Raw genomic sequence first — 19,959 nt, 5'->3', positions numbered from 1 at the left:
GAATAAACCACACATGAAGACTGCAACAGTGAAAGACTAAGAACATCCATCAATTAACTAGGAGTTATAGCAGCAGTGGGATCAACTCAAGCTATAGCTGCTGGGACAGGTGGTTGACTATCAGGAAAGCTGCAAGCAGTAATACACATCCTCTAAAGCAGACAGAACAGGAGGAGTGCGTGTACAATTCAGAAAATCCTTCTGTAACAACTTATAGTATTTTGAGGGAATGAGATACCTCATTTTTCTCCCACTGAAAACGCTGGCACATTTTAGCAATAATCTCAGGATGAGAAACCCCACAGGGAGAATCAGAAACGGGGCTCTCTCTGGAGCCCGATTCAGAAATCTGAGGAGAAAATCCTGTATCCATCACTGCATCTTCCTGTTTAGATTCAGAATCCTGAATCTCTTCAGAAAGAGAGGTATCTCGCTTTCTTTTACCAGAAACTACTATACAAGTAGTTATCAACACCCTGAATTAAACTTATCCAGACTCAGTGAACAACTACTACCCAGAGTTGAGGAGTACTAGATACATGCTTGGTTTTCAGTTTCTTTTTGACAGGAAAAATGGGGGCAGCCGTGTTACTAATAGCAGCTTTCCCATGGATTGGTACTGCCTTCTAACAGGAAAACCTTTCCTGTTCTATCTCCCAAGACCAAGAGTGGTTCTCCCTTGTCTACTGTGATGGGACTGCCCAACAACCACAGAAGATGTGGTTAACCACCAGCCCACAGTGGCTATAGGTGATGCACCAGATATATCTGAGTAACAAATGCGTGGTCAGAGGTACAACAAATACAACAAATGAGCACAGCAGTGTCACCTACCTCCAACCACCAAGGCAAACTGCTAGCCTGTGTGGCGGCAAAGAGAGTCTGCTTAATTTTTTTTTCTTGTGGCTCGGACAGTCAGTGGGGCCAGTAGTCTGTCCCACTGTCGAGCCAAAAAACGGTGCCTCTTTCCCAGGCAAGACTAGCAGCAAATGCCAGTAAACACTACTGGTCTAAAAGTTTCTTTTGGCAGAAAACACAGTAAAAAAAGCACTTAAAACACTATGCTAGTCCAAATTTCTTTTCAGAAAAAATACTTTGTCACTTTTCCACTGACAGGAAAAACGAGGGCTCTCCTATAAGTAGAAATTGTAAACAATCAATGAAGAGAATTCTGCCCATTTTTTTCCAGATGAACCAACACCCTTACAGTCAAATTAGATTTTTTTTGTTTTGTTTTAAAACTAGGACGCACTATTTTGATTGAGAGGAACACGAGCAGTAACTTGGAGAAGGCATTTCAAATTTACCATTTCACAACCTTGCACATTCAAATAAATAAATGAATGAATGAATGAATAAATAAATCTATACTTGCCTGCTGAAGAACCAAAGGTCAGGGTTGACCTGCATAAAAAGCACACTTCAATAAAAAATGCATGAGATGGTTTTGAGTATCAAGGAAGACCGAATAACTGCAAATTATACAGACAGAATAGCACAAATGTAGTTCGAGGGATTTATGTTAATTGCATGTATGTGCAGGGGTGGGGTGGCAGCTGCTTTACAGGAAAGCAAGTTTAAAAGTTATTCACTGCTCAAATTAACAATTCTCACATTTACATAAGTATCAGTGAAGAAAAAAATGTGACAACTGTACCAACGAACTACTCTGTAGCTTTACAGTCACCACTGAATTCCAAGCTCCCCAACAACAAAAACTTAACACTGTATGCTACTTCAACATTTATAAATCAAGAAGTAAAGGGGGAGGTGGATTATGTGGATGGTTTTCTTTAAGTGTTAACCAAGAGAGTGAACAAAATGTCATAATTAGACCTCATACAGTTGTGTCCAAGTTCTCATCCCAACAAAACAGAATATGCAGGTATACATACCTTCTCAGAAAAATGACAAGGAAATAAATGGGTCAGAGTCTGAAATTTCTATGAAGAAAGTTTTGTGCTTACACTGACACATGGGCAAGCAGCAATTGCTCTCAAAAATATTTACACAACTAAACATCAAATGCATCAAGACACACCAAGCAAACCAGTTTCAAAGTCCCATAAATAACAGACCTTTCAGCTAAAAACATTTAGCATGTGAATAAATAACTGGGATTTATGGAAACCCCAGTCATTTTCTTTAAAATGAACAAAATATATTTAACCCAATTTCTTAAAGATTAGCTAAATATTTCAAAATGCTGCATACCAATTACTTCAGAAAGCCTTACCTCCCAATAAACTTTGGACTGACAACAGGATTGTCCTAACATCATAAAGTGCAGACCATTTTTCTTTTAGAATGTCGAGGCATATATTACCATCGCTGTCCACATTCGGATGATAGCAAGGTGTGATAAATTTAACAGCTGGAGGATTGTAAGGGTAACCATTAGGGAACTCGAGGGAGAGTTTGTAACGAAGTCCATCATAAACCTAAAAAGGAAAGGAGTTATTAAACACACTAGAAATTGCAGCTGAGAGAAATGCCTAAAACTGCAGTTTAGCAGTACAATGAAAGTACTTACTGGAATGATCGATCCAGGTTGCCCTGTTTTTGACTGGTTCAATGAATGGGACTGGCCTCGACACCTTTAAATCTTCAGATCCACGACTCTGACCCTTCCCCTAACACAACTCTCTTACCATCCTCAAATTACCACAGATTGAGTTTGCCCAATAATAGGAATATATGTATATATTAAGAACACTGGTTCATGTTTTATTTAATTGCAAACAGGAGAAAGGGAAGATGAAGGGTTCTGTAAAAATACTGATGGAACCAACCTGTTGAGGTTAGAGAAAAAGAGAGAGACTTCGATAAATACAACTCATTCAAGGAACTGTAGATGACAATTTGGAAGAGGGAAAAAATGTAGAAACCAGGCGAAAAGTAAACAAGAATATATTGTTACAGTGAATGCAAAACCATCATATCAGCTGTAAGTTTTCTTCTGATTCAATGAATGGGACAGATTCCCAACCTACATAATTTCTTGGGTGGAATTAAGACTACGTTCTTGAGAACAGCACAGCCAAAGGAGGAACAAGCTGTGGACTGCACATCCAGTCTCTACCAAGACAAGTACATACTGTAGACCAAATATCAGCTGCGCAACTCTCAATCAGAAACTAAACTGGGACAGGGCAAGGCGACAAATAACTTGTTCTATGCAAGTTAAAATCTAAGCTATGATCAAAGTGCAATGCGTACGCTACTTTGTTGGAAAGAAAGGTAAATTAATGTAATGATTTATGTTGGATTTGGATGCCATCTTGGGAATGAAGGAAGGGTTTAATTTCAGGAATACCTTATCTTTATGAAAAGGGGAAAAAGTATAGTGGCTTACATGAAAGTTTATAGTTCTGAAATCCTCTTAGCAGAAGTAACTGCAACCAAGGACAGTTTTAAAATGTCAAGAACTTTAAATCCACAGATACTGCTGTTTCAAAGGGAGGTTGTGTGACAGCTCAATAAGTCACTGTAATATCCCATGGAGGAATGGGTTCTCATATTGGGGGCCGAAGGAGGAATGTTCCATTAAGAAAATATTTAGATAAGACTCCCATAGCATTGTTAAAGGTAGCACAGAGAAGGGATTCAACCCTTTTCCTGTAGCCCAAAGGGAAAAATCATTTCCATTTGCTTTGATATACACTCCTGATACTAGACTTTTATAAGGCAGTACGGATGTGAAAAAGATTTTCTGACTACCAGCCAACACTGGCTATCACTAGAACTGCAGCAACCAAGTGGCTAATTTCAGGCTTTGAAGATCTGGGAGAGGATGCCCTTGTGGATGAGAGGAGGTCTGGCCTGTAAGCCAGCAGCCAGAGGTGACGTAGGAAGCAAGACCACAGGTAAAGGAACCAGACTAGTTTAGGCCAATAGGGGGCAATGAGGGTCACTTTGCCTTGCACCTTCTGGCTTTCTGAATGAACTTCGTCAATGGAAAAGGACTGCAAATCAGAGTGTCCCCGAGTAGCTGACCCTAAGGACAGAATATGGCAAAAAAGAAGTTGTGTACCTACCATAACGTTCCATGTTAGTTGTCTTCTTCTCGCTTTCTTTCTTGCTGGTTGGGTTCGGAGCCGATCCTCTGCTCCGACTCTGCCATCTTCAAAAGCTCGACAGCTGCTTACTAGCTCGAGGCCCCCTATATCCCATGATGTCTAGCACTAGATACCCAGATCTCATTTGGCAAGACTAACTGCAGACATAAGAAAGGAATCCTATCCTAGAATGCATAAATCCTACTGGAGAGACTACTAGTCAGAAAGGAATAGCCGAAGGCTCAGCCAATGAAAAATCAAGAGGAACTCTTCTCGGTCCACTAGGATAGGGGGATGGAGGGTGGGATGCAAGAAAGAAGGTGAGAAGACAACTAACATGGAACGTTATGGTAGGTACATAACTTCTTTATGTTAAGTTGTCTATCTAGCCTTCATTCTTGCTGGTTGGGACAGCGTCCCTAGCACCTAAAGTCCTGGGTGGCTCATCGGAACAGACTCTTCAAAACAGTGGAACCAAAACCAGCTCTGCTCCTAGAAACCACGTCCAACTTGCAATGCAAAATAAAGCATGTGGGTTGGCTCACGTAGCCACAGCACAAATAGATTCCATGGGCAACCTAGCCTGAAAGGCCACCGAAGTGGCTAAAGCTCTGGTGGAGTGACCTTTTGGTTTGACTGGCAATTCTTTATTCCTCAATTGATATATAAATGTGATGATAGAAGTCAACCACCTGGATAAGGTTACTTTACTTTGGAGACTGAAGACCTTGTTTACCCACAGCATAAGACAGGAAAAGTTGGCCCGATTTTGTAACGTCCTTAGTCCTATGCAAATAAAAGCATAGTTGCCTGTGAACATCTAACTGATGCAACTTATATTCCGCCCTGTTGGAGTGGTTAGGAAAAAAACACTGGGAGGTCTATGGACTGCTTTAAGTTATTCTCGGAAGGAAGGAAGAGTCCTGAGAGCAACCCAGTCACTGTGGAACACTAGGTACAGAGGACGGACAGAAACAGCCTGAAGTTCCGAAACTCTTCTGGCTGAAGTAATGGCTACCAGAAAGGGTTTTCCAAGATAAGAACTTCAAGGAACAAGAAGCTGCAGGTTCGAAAGGGGGGCAAAATTAAAGAAGCTAAAATCAAATTTAGATCCCACGGTGGTGGAGGATCTCTTACTGGGGGCCTGAGCAGAGTGGTGCCTTTGAGAAAGGCTTTACATAGCTTATAAGACATGATATTGTTTTCCGACAGGCCAATGTGAAATTTTGAAATTGCAGCTAACTGAACTCTAATCGTAGTGGAAGCGGACCCAGCATGGAAGAGTTTCGCAAGAAATTCCAAAATGTGGTGCACAGGGGCTGAAAAGGGGTCTATACTCTTAGCTTCTGCACAGGAAGAAAAACGTTTCCACTTACTAGCTTAAGTTTTTCTAGTTGTAGACTTGTGCGACGACAAAATGATTTCACGCACAGAGGGGGAGATATCTGGAAGCCTGGCTAAAGTTGGAAGTGGAGCAACCAAACAGTGAGCTGGAGAGATCGTAGGGATTGGTGCAGCCCACCCGATTGATGTATCAGAAGGTCTGGAACTGGGTCCAGAGTAAAAAAGGCTGCTCGAGAAGATGGCGATGCAGGAGCGGGAACCATATTTGTAGAGGCCAGTAAGGAGCAATGAGGATCATTTTGCAGCCCAATACAGTAGCTTTCTGTATTAGCTTTGGGATTAGGGGAAAAGGAGGGAATGCATAAAGAAGTCCCTGAGGCCAATCGCGGACTAGAGCGTCTCTGGGGGAATGTCCAGGAAGTGGAAGGAGAGAGAAGAAATTGCTGCACTTGCTGTTGAAGGGAGTTGCAAACAGGTCGCAAGGTTGGCCCCATTTGCAGAAAATTTGGTCCGCAACTACCTGATTCAGAGACCACTCGTGAGGCATGAGAATTGCTCTGCTCAGCCTGTCTGCTATGATGTTGGACCTCCCAGGGATGTGCGTTGCGATCAGAAACAGTTGGAAGAGATTGCCAATGCCAGAGTCTGAGTGCTTCTCGACAGAGGGTAGGACCTGGTTCCGCCCTGCTTGTCGATGTACCACACTACTGACATTGTCAGTTTGAATTGCAATGGTACCAGTAGGATGAGTCCTGAAGAGCTTGCAACACTAACAGCACGGCCCTCATCTCCAAGACGTTTATATGCAGATGGTACTCATGAGGTTGATAGGTGCCTTGAACTGTTCTGCCCTGATAATGCCCCGCCCACACCCGATCAGGGAGGCGTCCGTGGTCACTGTAGCAACTGGAGGAGGGAGTACAAATGGTCTGCCGTGGGACACTGATGTGGAGACCATCCACCACACAAGGTGCTCCTTGCATGCTTGTGTGATCATAATCATGCAAGACATGGAAAGTTGCTGGATGGACCATTGGGTGAAAAGAAGCCACTGAAGAATCCTCATGTGAAAACGAGCTAGAGGGACAAGTATGATCGCTGCTGCCATGAGACCCAGAGTTTGGAGGACAAATCTGGCTTGAATTTTTTTGCATGCTAATAAAACCTTCACATGTTGGCGAATCACTAATACCCTGTCTGGTGGAAGGCTCGCTGACATGTCTTTGGTATTTAAATTTGCGCCTATAAAGGTGATAGATTGACAGGGCGACAATGCAGACTTTGAAATTTATTGCAATACCTAGCCTGGAGCAAGTCTCGATAGTGCAGTCTGGCTCACAGAAGGTGATGCCTGGTGTGAGGAGCCAGTCATCTAGATAGGGAAACACCTGGAATTCTTGCTGTCTCAGGTGAGCGGTAACTACTGCCATACATTTGGTGAACACCCTGGGAGCTGTGGTGAGACCAAAGGGCAGAGCTCTGAACTGATCATGGCTGGCTCCCAGCTGGAAGCGAAGGAATCTTCTGGAGCATCTGTCCATTTTGATGTGGTAGTACGCATCCTGAAGATCTATAGAGCACATCCAATTGTCCTGACCCAGGAAGGGTAAAATGGACTGTAGCGTGACCATCCAAAACTTTTCTTTGTACAGACCTGTTCAGTCTGCTGAGATCCATAATGGGGGTCTCCAGTCCCCTATCTTTTTCGGTACCAAAAAGAACCTAGAGTAAATTCCGGATCCTTGTTTTGGTCTGCTGGGACTTGCTTGATGGCCTTTTTTTTTTTTTTTTTTTAGCTTTTTTTTTAGCAGCTTTGAGACTTCTTGAACTGCTTGGTCCCTTAGATTGGGTGGAACATCTGGAAAGGACTTGTTTAACCTTAAGGGGGTGCGAACAAAGGGAATTCTGTAGCCTCCGGATATAACAGACTGTACCCATCTGTCTTGTGTTATGACTTGCCAGGCTCTTGGGTACAGCGATAATCTTCCCCAGACTGCCTCCAGAGTTGGGCAGCCGGGCAACCCTTCAGGGATGCTGGAAGGCCTTCTCACAGAAGGATTCTCTGCTGCCCTGATTTTGTGGACCCCCTCTACCATGAGGGCGGCGTCTATTATTGTTCCCTCCTATGCCCCTGGATGGGAACTCACCACGTGTGTCCGGCAAGGCTCCCTGGGATTTCCGGAACCACATCTTTCCACTCTTCTGACCCTTGGGATATGGTCTGGAAGGAGTGGAAAAACGGACTCCTACGAGAGACACAGAGAGAGAGAGACACAGAGAGAGAGAGACACAGAGAGACACAGAGACACAGAGAGAGAGACACAGAGAGAGAGAGACACAGAGAGAGAGAGACACAGAGAGAGAGAGACACAGAGAGAGAGAGAGAGAGAGAGACAGAGAGAGAGAGACAGAGAGAGAGACACAGAGAGAGAGAGACAGAGAGAGAGACAGAGACAGAGAGACAGAGACAGAGACAGAGACACAGAGACACAGAGACACAGAGACACAGAGACACAGAGACACAGAGACACAGAGACACAGAGACACAGAGACACAGAGACACAGAGACACAGAGACACAGAGACACAGAGACACAGAGACACAGAGACACAGAGACACAGAGACACAGAGACAGAGAGACAGAGAGACAGAGACAGAGAGTCTTGCCTTCCTGCTCACACCTGGTAAGGGTGTCCTTTACCTGTGATCCAAAGAGAGGGGAACCAAAGGGGGTGTTGGTGAAAGACTCTCTGAAAGGTTCCGCAGAGTTACATAGCCGCATCCAAGCGTGCCTCCTTAGGGCAACGCCTGTGCCTGCGGCTCTACTCGCACCATCGGCTGCATACAAAATGAACCTCATGGAGGAGTTTACCACTGAATTAAGTCTCGCCAGCTGGGAGGCTGCCTTAGCCTGGGCACCCTCAGCTGATGGATCTCGGAGGGCATCTCCAAGCTCTTTAAGGAAATCAATTTGAAGACTGGTAAAGTGGCACAAATAATTCAGAGACCTCATGGAAAAGGTCGCTGAAGGGAACATCTGCGTCCCATATCTGTCCATCGTCCTGGACTCCTTGTTAGGGGGATGGACAGAAGAAGTTTCTGCCAACTCCTTTGTGGCCGCTGCTAACACCATGGCATCAGCGAGGACACTTCTGGTCAAAAACTGTTTGTCCTATGGTGCAGTAATGAATTTAGCAGGTCTTCTGGGGGTCGGTTTCACTGTGTCTGGAGCTGACCACGCCTTCCGAGCCACCACAGACATCAGTGGGTCAAAAGGCGGAGCCACCCAGGAGGTGGAAGGTCGGGATCCAAACGCGTACAGGAATACAGACTCATCCTCGGAAGGCTTAGGGCAGTCCAGTTCCCCCCTCTGCCCAAGCATCTCAAGGATGTCTGAGAAGGAGACATCTTCAGAGGGGGATCTTGGGGACCCTTCTGAATCCTCTAAGTTGGTATCTGATGCGACAGACTCAGGGGAGTTAACATGCTTCCTCTTGCATTTCCTCTTATGAGGTGGCTCCTCTGAATGATCAGGGGAGGCCTCGGAAGAGGAAGATACACACAAGGGGGTGTCCTGGAGCGCTGAATCCCCACGCTTGGGATCTGGAAGAGGGGCAGAGCCTGACGCAGGCACCATAGGGGGAGGAGCCGATGGGGTCAATCGTGTGACTGACTCGGGGGCCAGTACACTCATCACCTCAAAGGCGTCCCCTGCCCAAATGCAGACAGGGCTCTGGTTCCGAAGAAACCAGAATCCCTCTCCACACCAAGGGGGATGGCTCAAAGGCAGATGTGGGAGCCGAGCTCACCTGAGCCGAAGCCCTGAGGGAGAGCGGGGTCGGACAAGGGTCCGATGCAACTCGCCCCCCTCGAAGCTGACGAGGAGTCCCGGCGCCCAGATCCCTCCAGGGACGGTACCATGGAAGGGATCGGAGCAAACGACGGAACCGAAGGAGAAGGTATCGGAGCCGGCGGTTCCACGACTCAAACCCCAACGAACTCCAGCTCTGAGCTCAAAGGAGGAGTCTGAGGAGGAATATCTACAGACATGGACGGAGCAGACACCTGATGAGGGGGCTGGACAACATTTTGGCTAGGGCCTGCGATTTTAACAGCCTACTGACCACTCTTTCCAAGTCATGGTCCGAAAGTCTTGAGGACAGAGAAGAGTGGGATGAGCGATGACTAAGCTCAGATTGGAGCAGAGGTGATCTCTGAGCCCAATGTATCTACTCCAGAGAAGGAGACCTGGGTCTTTTTCGACTCGCAGACGGCTCCGAAGAACGTGTCTGAGCCGACTGGGAGGGAGGAACATCGGTTTCAGCCGGAGACGAGATGGATGGTATAACAGCTTCATCCAACGACTGCTCTGAACTGGGAGCCGAAGGTTTAGGTGGCCTGGAAGATTTCACGGGCTGAGCCTTAGCTGGTGAATCTTGGGGCTTAAGCAAACCCCTCAGGATCAACTTGTTTTTGCGCTCCTGCAGGACTCTTGGACTGAATGCATGGCAAATCGAGCAAGAGTCCTGCAGGTGCACAGCGCCCAGACAAACACAAGTGTGACCATCTGTCAGAGACATCTTCTGACAGCATGAGTCACACTTCTTGAATCCGGACGGCTTAGGATCCTTGGACATCCTGAAGGAAAACCACGGAACAAAGAAAAACACAGAAAAGTTAAGGTAACTAACCACTAAAAACCACACACTACAGTTATCACAACCAAAAACTACAAGCAAGGTATGTATCTACACTACTACAAACAAAAAACTATAGTTAACTATCACTAAACAACTAACAGTGATTAACAAAAAAAAAAAAAAAATTCCTTTATTAAAGTAGAGAGAAAAAGGTTATCCTCTAACTTAAACGGAAAACCTTTCTGAGGTAAGGAAAGGGAGAGGGGGGCTCTCTAATTTAAATGAGTTTCTGAGGAGAAGTAACAAGGATTAGGAAGAGACTAGCTACAATACAACAGTTTTATCCGACTAATTCTAAACTAAAACTGACAGGTTTATGACAACAAAAACGATAAAAGTTTTATACGACCTGAGCCAGTAGAACAACCTCACAGCAGAAGTGACAAACGAGATCTGGGTATCTAGCACCCGGCATGGGATATAGGGGCATCGAGCCACTAAGCAGCTCTCGAGCTTTTGAAGATGGCAGAGTAGGGGCAGAGGATCGGCTCCGAACCCAACCAGCAAGAATGAAGGCGAGATAGACAACTTAACATTAACTGTTGTACTTGCCATTTAGGTAGGACACAAACAGGTTGCACCAAGGTTAGCCCCACCGACTGAAGATGTTGCTCGGCACTGTGATTCAGGGATCACTTGTGAGGCAAACGAACATGCGTGCTCCATCTGTCCCTGGGATATGTGCTGCCAGCAAAAAGCGATGGGAAGCTATCAACCACTGCCACACCCTCATGGCTTTTTGACACGAGTAAGGCTCCCCCCTGCTTTCTGATGTACCAAACAAACATTGTTAGTCTGAACTAATATCACACACTAGAAGAGAGTGTGTCAAAGTGAACTTTGACATTCAGACTTCACACAGCAATGTGAACGGAATGAAATTGTTTCACTGGACTCCATGTGCAAAACATCGCAAGAAGCATGAAAACAGACATCACTATGTTACAGCAAACCATTACATAACACCCAAAACATGTATTTAAAACGGTACATTATTGCATAGAATTGTAAAAGTTATCAGTATTGCACAAGAAGGCTGGTCTTGAATTGGTTGTTTTATTGGTTTAAGGGAGTCTTGAAATGCCTGTAATGCCAAAAGGACTGCTCATTTCCAGGACTTTGATTTGAAGGCTGGTCTTCAAGTACTCTGTACAGACTTCCCGCTTTGGAGGGGCGGGGGGATTACGAAAGGGGGTCCATGGTTACTATTGCTATAGGAGGACATAAGGGATGACGTGCTAACAAGTCTGTGGACATTTTCCACCATCTGAGAGTTCTGCACACTGGTGTTAGCCTGACCAAGGTGCTGAAGGGGCAATAAAGCTGTGACCATTCAAATGAGGAGATCCACTGGAAAACCCTTATGTGAAATTTAGGCATAGCAGTCAAGGCGATGACAGACCACATAAACTTAGAAGTTTTAGAATTAACAGTGTTGGTGGAAATGGGTCCGATAGCACTTGGTTTACTGACTCTCAGATGGAGAGAATCCTGTATTGTGGTAGGATGGCAATTTACAATGTGGTGTCTGGGTGGTATCAGATAAATTCTATGGATTGAGTTAGGTGGTATCAGATAAATTCTATGGATTGAGTTGGTGTCAAGTTACTCTTTTGCAGACTGACAGTAACTCCCAAGCTGTTAAGCCACTGAAGACAGACGTCCCCCTTTGATCAATATAGCTCAAGTAGGAGTGGTTAGAAGCCAAATGTCCAAGTACAGGAAAAATTGGATTCCTTGCAGACTGAGGTAGGCTGTCACTGCTGCCATGCATATGGGTAAACAACAAGGGAGCAGTGGTGAATCTAAAAGAAGAGCTCTGCATTTACAACGGTGGGCTCCTAGCCTGAAAGGAAGAAAAGTACAGTTTTGTACCTACCATAAATGTAGATGTTAGAGTGCTAATACAGCTGCAGTCATAACAGATGGGTTCTCCTGCCGTCAGGCGGGTCCTCGGTCGGCCGAATTCCAAAGTCTAGGTCCGGCGTCGGTTGTCGTCGCTTCTTTCCTGACGTCAGTGCGACAGGGGTATAAAGGAACCAGCAGACACCATTTTCTTCAGTTTTTCTTGCCCCAGATGTCAGGTGCCCCAAGAGGGAAGCCAATACATAAATTTGTGTAATAATGCAGTGTAATATAATAAAAATACAGTAGCTGCAAGCAAATACAACATAAATGAATACCCCAATCAGGTTGCATGAGGATGTGTTAGCCTATAGGCCTGTCCTAAGAGGGGAAGGAGGGAGGGAAACCTGGACTGCAGCTGTATTAGAACTCTAACATCTACATTTATGGTAGGTACAAAACTGTACTATGTTCATCGTGCATACAGCTGCAGTCATAACAGATGGGTAGAATCCCAAAGCTAAGAAAAGGGTGGTAGGCACTAGGTGGAACTAGGAGGAGCCAAAATACCCTGCAAGACTGCAGTGGCAAAGCCTGCTCTAGATTTGGAGTATAATGGTAGGTTGTAGTGCTTGGAGAAGGTATGCACAGAACTCCAAGTGGCTGCTTCCAAAATATCCTTGGTAGGAACTCCTCTGAGAAAGGCTGCAGAGTTGGCTGTGGCCCTGGGGGAATGAGTTCTAATGACTGTAGGTACAGTTTTGCCATGAAAGGAATAGCAAAAACGTATGCAGTGGGCTATCCATTTTGAGATTGTCTGTTTGGAAATTGGCTTTCCTTGAGCTCCTACCGCATAGGCCACAAAGAGCTGGTCTGACTTTCTGAAAGGCTTTGTTCTGTCCAAATAATAACAGTTGTCTGTGGATGTCCAAGGAATGTAGTAATCTCTCCCCTTTGTTTTGAGGATTAGGATAAAAAGTAGGTAAATGTATGGCCTGATTTAAAGCTACCCTGGATACCATTTTAGGCATAAAGGACAGGTTGGTTCGTAAGGAAACTCTGTCCTGATGGAAGATGATAAAAGGCTGGACAGCCATGACAGCCTGTAGTTCTGAAACTCTACGAGCTGAGGTGATAGCCAGAAGGAAAGCTGTTTTCCAGGACAAATATTGCAAATCTAATGAGGCAGCTGGCTCGAAGGGAGGCAAGGTCAGTTTTTCCAGAATGAAATTAAGATCCCAAGCAGGTATTGGTGGTTTCCTTGGAGGTCTTAAATTCTTAGCCCCTCTGAGGAACTGTCTTAAGAGAGGGTGAGAGAATAAAGGTGGATCAGTGTTGTATTCCGCAGAAATGGCTGAGGCATGGATTTTGATGGAGGAGAAAAAGTCCACTGCTTAGCAGTTCAGCCAAATATTGTAGTATTTGAGGTAAATTTAATTTTCCAGGATCCTGGCCCTTTTTCTCATTCCAGACACAAAAACGTTTCCATTTTGCGGAGTAAGCTTTCCTAATTGATGGCCTTCTGGCCTCCAAAATGACACCTTGCACCTCCTTGGAGAGTAAGGCCTGTTGTGATGCTAAGGAATCTTCCATGCGGCTAGATGGAGTGTTTTTGGCTGGCTGTGAAGAGTTTTGAAGCTGTGCTGAGTCAGGAGAGGCATTAGAGGCAGGGTCCATGGTGGCAAATGCGTCAGGCTCCTCAGGAGTGGGTACCAGTGTTGCCTTGGCCAGTCTGGAGCAATGAGAATCATCTTTGGTCTGTCTGCTCTGGTTTTTAATAGAACTTTGGGCAGAAGAGGTGGGAAGGCATAAACTGTCATTGATGTCCAACTGAAAGAGAGAGAGAGAGCGTCCACTCTCCAGGCCTTTGGATGGAAAATCCTTGAGCAGAATTTTGTCAATTGATGGCTTGTGTGTGAGGCAAAGAGATCTATGTCTGGCCTTTCCCAGTCCTGGATTATTTCTGTAAAAACTTTTGGGTGCAATTTCCATTCGTGTGGATCTGTCATATTCCTGCTTAGGTTGTCTGCCAGCTTGTTTTCTTTGCCTGGCAAGTACAGTGCTTGTAGTTCCATTTGTAAGTCCATGGCCATGTTCCAAAGTGACATGGCCAGTCTGCACAGGGGGTAAGAATGCGTTCCTCCCTGTTTATGTACCACATAACTGTGGTGTTGTCCGTTCTTATCAATAGTTGACCTGGTTGTAGAAGATCTTTGAAAGCTATAATAGCATTTATCACTGCTAGCATTTCTTTTTGATTGATGTGAAGGTGCTTTTCTTTTTGGGGCCATTTGCCCTGAATGCACCGATCTGTCATGTGCGCCCCCCAGGCGTAGTCCGAGGAGTCTGTTGTGATGACTTGGATTTGCTTGAGGCTTGCTGAATGGAAGACCTGTGCTTGTTTGACATGCTTGAGCCCACCACAGAAATTCCTTTTGCAGACATGGAATTAGTGGTATTATTGTTTCCAGACTGTGGCTGTGTTGAGACCATATGTTTTTCGGGTACCATTGTAGTTTCCTCATATGCAGCCTTGCACATGGGATTAGTAAGATGCAAGATGCCATGAATCCCAGAGCCTGCAGGATTTTCCTTGCAGTTAGCCTGGTTCAATTTGCTAGTGATCTGAAGTATTGAATTAGTTGCCCCTGCTTCTCTGGCGTGAGGTAGGCCATCTGGGTGTTTGTGTCCAAACTGGCACCCAGGAAAATTATCTTCCGAGAGGGTGCTAGCCTTGATTTCTTTTTGTTGACTGTGCATCCCAGAGAGTTGAACAACATTACATAAGCCAGATGTTTCAGAAGAATGTGCTTGCTGTCCGCTTGGATCAGGCAGTCGTCCAAATAGGGGTATATTTGTATCCCTTGAAGTCTGCAGTAGGCAATTACTGATGCCAGGCATTTCGTGAATACTCTGGGCGCAGTAGATAAGCCAAAGGGCAATGCAGAGAATTGATAATGGGTTGAACCTGGGACATGCAGGTATGCCTCCTTGAGGTCCAATGTTATCAGCCAAGACTCCTTGCCTAGCATGGGAAGAAGTTGCTGCAGAGTGAGCATCTTGAATTTTGGTACGAGTAGAAATGTGTTTAGGATGGATAGGTCCAAAATAGGTCTCCAATCTTTTCCCTTCCTTGGCACCAGAAATAGCCTGGAATAAAAACCTTGACCTTGTTCGTGCGTAGGTACCTCTTGAATAGCTTTCATGTTTATGAGATCTGTAATCTGTCTTTGTGCCTCTGCCCTTTGATTGTGTGGCAGGTTTGGCATACCTCTCGTTTTTGGAAGGGTGTGAAAATGGAATTTGTAGCCTCTGTTTATAATGTCCAGGATCCATTTGTCCTTTGTGACAATATGCCAATTTTTTGAAAATAATGCCAGCTTTCCTCCTAAGGGGGCTGCCATTTGAGACTTGGTTGGCATGCAAAGGGGAAAGTCATTGGGTTTGCTTTCTGAAAGATTGCGAGTTATCCTCACCACCTCTTTGTGTAGGAGCTTGCCATTGTCTGCCTCTTAAACGATCCTTGGGATTGTCCTCTGCCCCTTGGGCGCCTGTATCTGCCTCTTTGGGCTCTGTCCGTGGCAGGAAAGGACCAGTTTTTGGAAGGCCAATTTCTACTAAAACGTGAGGGTTGTACCTGTAGAAATTCTTTCACGGTTTGCATTGATTTAGCCTTTCCCTCCATTTTCCTTAACACCTCCTCAGTATTAGCACCAAATAGTACATCCTTTTGAAGAGGGGCGTCTAGTAATTTAGCTTTGACATGATCAGGCAAGGCTTGTTCCTTGAGCCAGGCATGCCTACGTATGACTGATCTTGTAACAGCAGCTCTACATGAAGCCTCTAGAGCATCAAAACCACATTGTAAGGTATGCTTACCCACTTGTTCTGCACTATGCATCAAATCCTGCAACTCCTTCAATTATGGTTGTTCAGGTTGTGACATTTTACTTTTCAATTGTGATAACAAAATGTTGGTATTTTAGCATATGAAACTGACAGTTTAAGGCACTCATGGATAAGGTAGCCGAGGTATATACCTTTTTTCCCCACCTTTCTAAGGATCTGGAGTCTCTCGGAAGGTAAAGGATTTTTAGCAATGGAGGCCTCAACTCCCTTGGGGCCCCGTGAAATGGTTTCTAGGTCAGCAGCATGACTTTTGTATAGAAATTGGTGAGAGTCAGGAACCCTGTAGTACCCGTCAGGCTTAACTGGAGCTGGAGGTAGAGAGTCCGGGTTAAGGCAAGCCTCCGAGTAAACATCATCTAGGATGTCCAAGACAGGAGGTATAGCCAGAGGCCTGTGCTGGGGTAGCAAGAGAAATACCCTGAGCCTTTTCTTGGAATCTGAATAATCTTGGCCTTCCCAGTGGAAATGTTCCCTTAAGGTATGCAAGGTTTCCCCAAATAAGTAATCCTCTGGGGGGGGGGGGGGGGGACAGAAGGGATGGACTCCTCCACATCAGAGTCTTCAAAAGGGGAGTAGGAACGTTCCTGATCCTCAGAATGCTCTGAAATAATGGAGCCCTGATCAGAGGAGGGGGAATCTTCCTCCACTCTGGGCCTTTTGTCCGGTGGGGGCCGAGAACCTCTGATAAGAGTAATTAAGTCCTCAGCCATTTTAAGCATCTGTTTCTTAGGCATGGGGCCTGGAGATGGGCCCTGTGTAGCTGGTCTCTTAGAGTGCATGGTGGCTTTAGATTTAGTGAAAGCCTTGGAGAAAGAGGAAGGTCTGAAGACACCGTGAGTGGAGGTGGACCTGTCCACATTCTGAGATACAACGCCCAGAGTGGCTTCGGTATCTGTAGTCGGGGTGTGGGCCGAGGAGCCTGCGACCTCGGGCACAGGAGACACCGTCAAAGAAGTGTCATCTGTAGCCAGGGGCTGCGTAGGCGCCTCGCTGAGAACCGGACCACGTGTAGTCTGCTTTGGCGTGGTGTTGGTAGAGGCCGCGGACCTCGTGTGTCGGTCCTTGTCTTTGCATTTTTTAGACAAAACCTGAGTATCCGACGACATAGTATAGTTAAATGCTTTCCCAAAATAATGCTGGGCGAACTCCGCCCGACGTTTAATAGTGCGTTTGTTGAATGTAGCACAAAGAGACAGACAGAGACGTCGTGGTCTGGGCCTAAACAAGGTATACAGAGGGAATGAAATCCTTATGCGGTATTTGCTTCCCACAAGAAATACAATTAACTTTGTCTGACATCGGTCTGAGGCAAGAAAAGTTTCCCCAACGGGGTACTTAGCTTTTAAGAAGACTTTGGTTTCCAAATTTTCGTAATCTCAGGAGCTGGCCGACCGGCACTTGAACTGCTTCTGCTTCGGGCACCGCGCGGCAAGAAAGACTGAAGAAAATGGTGTCGGCTGGTTCCTTTATACCCCTGTCACACTGACGTCAGGGAAGAAGAGACGACAACAGACGCCGGACCTAGACTTTGGAATTCGGCCGACCGAGGACCCGCCTGACAGCAGGAGAACCCATCTGTTATGACTGCAGCTGTATGCACGATGAGCATCCTGCTGGAACACCTGTGTACTTTTACACCTGTGTACTTTTACACAATAGGCATCCTGGAGATCCACTGAACACATCCAGTCACCCTCCATGAGCAGAAGTAAAATGGACTGAACTATGACCATCCAGAATTTTGTCCATCATATACTGGTTTAAGATGACTTGGGTCCAATGTAGGTCTTAAGACCCCTGTCTTCTTTGGAGCTACGAAGAACCTGGATTAAGTTAGTCTTTTGGGACCTGCTGGATTCCTTCCCCCCAGACTGCCTTCACTGTGTGGCACTTGGACAATTTTTCATCACTACTGGAAGGATTTCTCAAAAAAGTGCTGCAAAAAAAAAAAAAAAAAGTTATATTCTTTATCCTGGAATGCATCTGTGTTGTCTATCTTCATTCATTCTTGACTGTTGGGTTTGGTTCTGAACCCCCGGAACTGACTCTGGCGTTATATCAAGCTCACGTCAGCCAAAAACAAGTTAAGGCTACCCATACTGCCTCACCTCAGATTGAGTTTGCCTACCATTAAGAAAATATGGAAGCGCTGTCTGAGCAACAACTCTAAACCTCAGGACTAGTTCCAAACCTCCAGGAATCTCTAGGAGCAGGCAGGAGGTTGGAGTGCCAAGAATGAATGAAGACAGAGATTAATGTTATGGTAAGAACATAACTTTTGTACCCAATGTTGTCAATCTTCATTCATTCTTGACTGTTGGGACAGAGTCCCCAGATACTTTAAATCTTGGGTGACCCTAAGGAAGGATATTAATGAGCACCATAGAGGCAAAGGATGATCCTACCCTGGAGACCATGTTTACTTTGTATGAGTGATAAAGGTATGAAGCGGTAGCCCAAGTTGTGGCTGGGCACATCTTCCACAGAAACTCTGGAATAGAAAACTAATGAAGTGGAAACAGATCTCGCCGAACGAGCTCTAACTTTTGTTGGTAGATCGTGTTTATTCTGAATGTATATAAAATGTAATGCAGTCTCAACCATTTTGACAAGGTGACAAGGTGACCTTTGAAACCGGTTTGCCCAATCTGGTACATGAAAAGGACAGAAAAAATTGGTATGATTTTATTGAGAATGTTGTTCTGTCCAAGTAAAAATGTAATAATCTGTGATGTCCAACAACTGCAAGCAGTACTCTCCTTGGTTTGAAAAATTTGGAAAGACTGGCAAGTCTATGGTCTGGTTGATATTGGAGTCAGACACCACTTTAGGAAGGAGGGATTAGTTCTGAGCGATACTAATCTTTATAGAAAATGATGCTTCACATAGAGCCTGAAACTCAAATTCACCTAGCAGATGTGACAGCTAGTAGAAAGACAGTCTTCCAGGATAAAAACTGGAGGTTACAGTATGCTGCTGGCTCAAAAGGCTAACAAACTAAGCATTGCAAGACCAAGGTTAAATCCCAAGGCACCATGGGATCTTTGAAAGGTGGCTTCAAATGTAAAGTGCCCTTAAGAAATGTTTTGCACAGTCTGAGAGACATCAAAGAATGATCACATCCATTATGGAAATTTGACATAGCAGCTAAAATGAACTCTAATGGTAGAAGTTGAGGCTCCCACTTGAAACAAGGTGGCTCAATATTCCAAGACCTTATCAACTGGACCAGAGAAAGGATCAAAACATTTTTTTTTTCAGACCAAATAGAAAATCTTTTCCATTTGCAAAGAAAAAGCTTTCTGGTGGACGGTTTACGAGAAGCCAGAAGTATGTTTTGCACTGTGGAGGTCAAATTGTTTCGCCTGGCAATTACTGGAAGTGGAGACACCAAGTTGTTAGCTTGAGATGTTGAAGGTTGGGATGGATCAAAGCCACGAGGATGAAACGGACCTGCGGTTGGATCCAGGAGTCCATGGATGGTAAACTAGGTGAGGCCAGAGAAAGGGGAAACCAGACTTGACGGGACAAATAAGGTGCAATGAGAAACACTTTGCTTTTCAACTGTTGGGCTTTCCTCAGAAATTGGGGAATTAGAAGGATTGGTGGGAAGGCATATAAGAAGTCTCAGGTGCCAATCGTGGAGAAGTGCATTTATCGGGGACTTCCTGCGAGAGGTGACTAGGGCAAAGCAGCTGCTGTATTTGTGGTTTATGGGAGAGGCAAACAGGTTGCAGCAAGGCTGACCCCATCGACAAATTATTCTAGTCACTATGATGGGATTGAGAGACCAATCATGAGGTAGAAGGATGCACCTGCTTAGGTTAGTCTGCAATCATGTTGAATTCCCAGGAATGTGCATTGCTATAGAAAACAGTTGGAGGACAGTGCCCATTGCCAAATTAAGTTTCCCAACAGAGGATAGGACCTGGTTCCCTCCTGTTCATGGATATACTAGGACTGGCATGTCTAACTGGATAGCAATTGTCCCTGAAGGAAGGGCAGACTGAAATGCTTGCAACTCTAAAAAGCACTGCTCTCAGTTAGGACATCGATGTGCAGATTGGCCTCTTGAGGGGACCAAGTGCCATGGACAGTCTTTC

General features: G+C 45.2%; 1 protein-coding gene across 1 annotated transcript in view; it reads right to left on the bottom strand.

The window, feature by feature from the left end:
- Positions 1 to 19,959, bottom strand: part of UBE2C (ubiquitin conjugating enzyme E2 C) — a 384,880-nt gene that overhangs the window by 109,306 nt on the left and 255,615 nt on the right. The window contains exon 4 of the mRNA XM_044088999.1: positions 2,237 to 2,441. Coding sequence (XP_043944934.1) covers positions 2,237 to 2,441 — 205 coding nt within the window. The remainder of the gene's footprint in view (positions 1 to 2,236; positions 2,442 to 19,959) is intronic.

Source organism: Protopterus annectens, chromosome 12.part0, assembly GCF_019279795.1.
Source record: "Protopterus annectens isolate FY-2018-M chromosome 12.part0, PAN1.0, whole genome shotgun sequence".
In the NCBI taxonomy this organism is placed as follows: domain Eukaryota; kingdom Metazoa; phylum Chordata; order Ceratodontiformes; family Protopteridae; genus Protopterus; species Protopterus annectens.
Note: the sequence above shows the minus strand (reverse complement) of the source record. Positions and strands in the feature narration are given on the sequence as shown.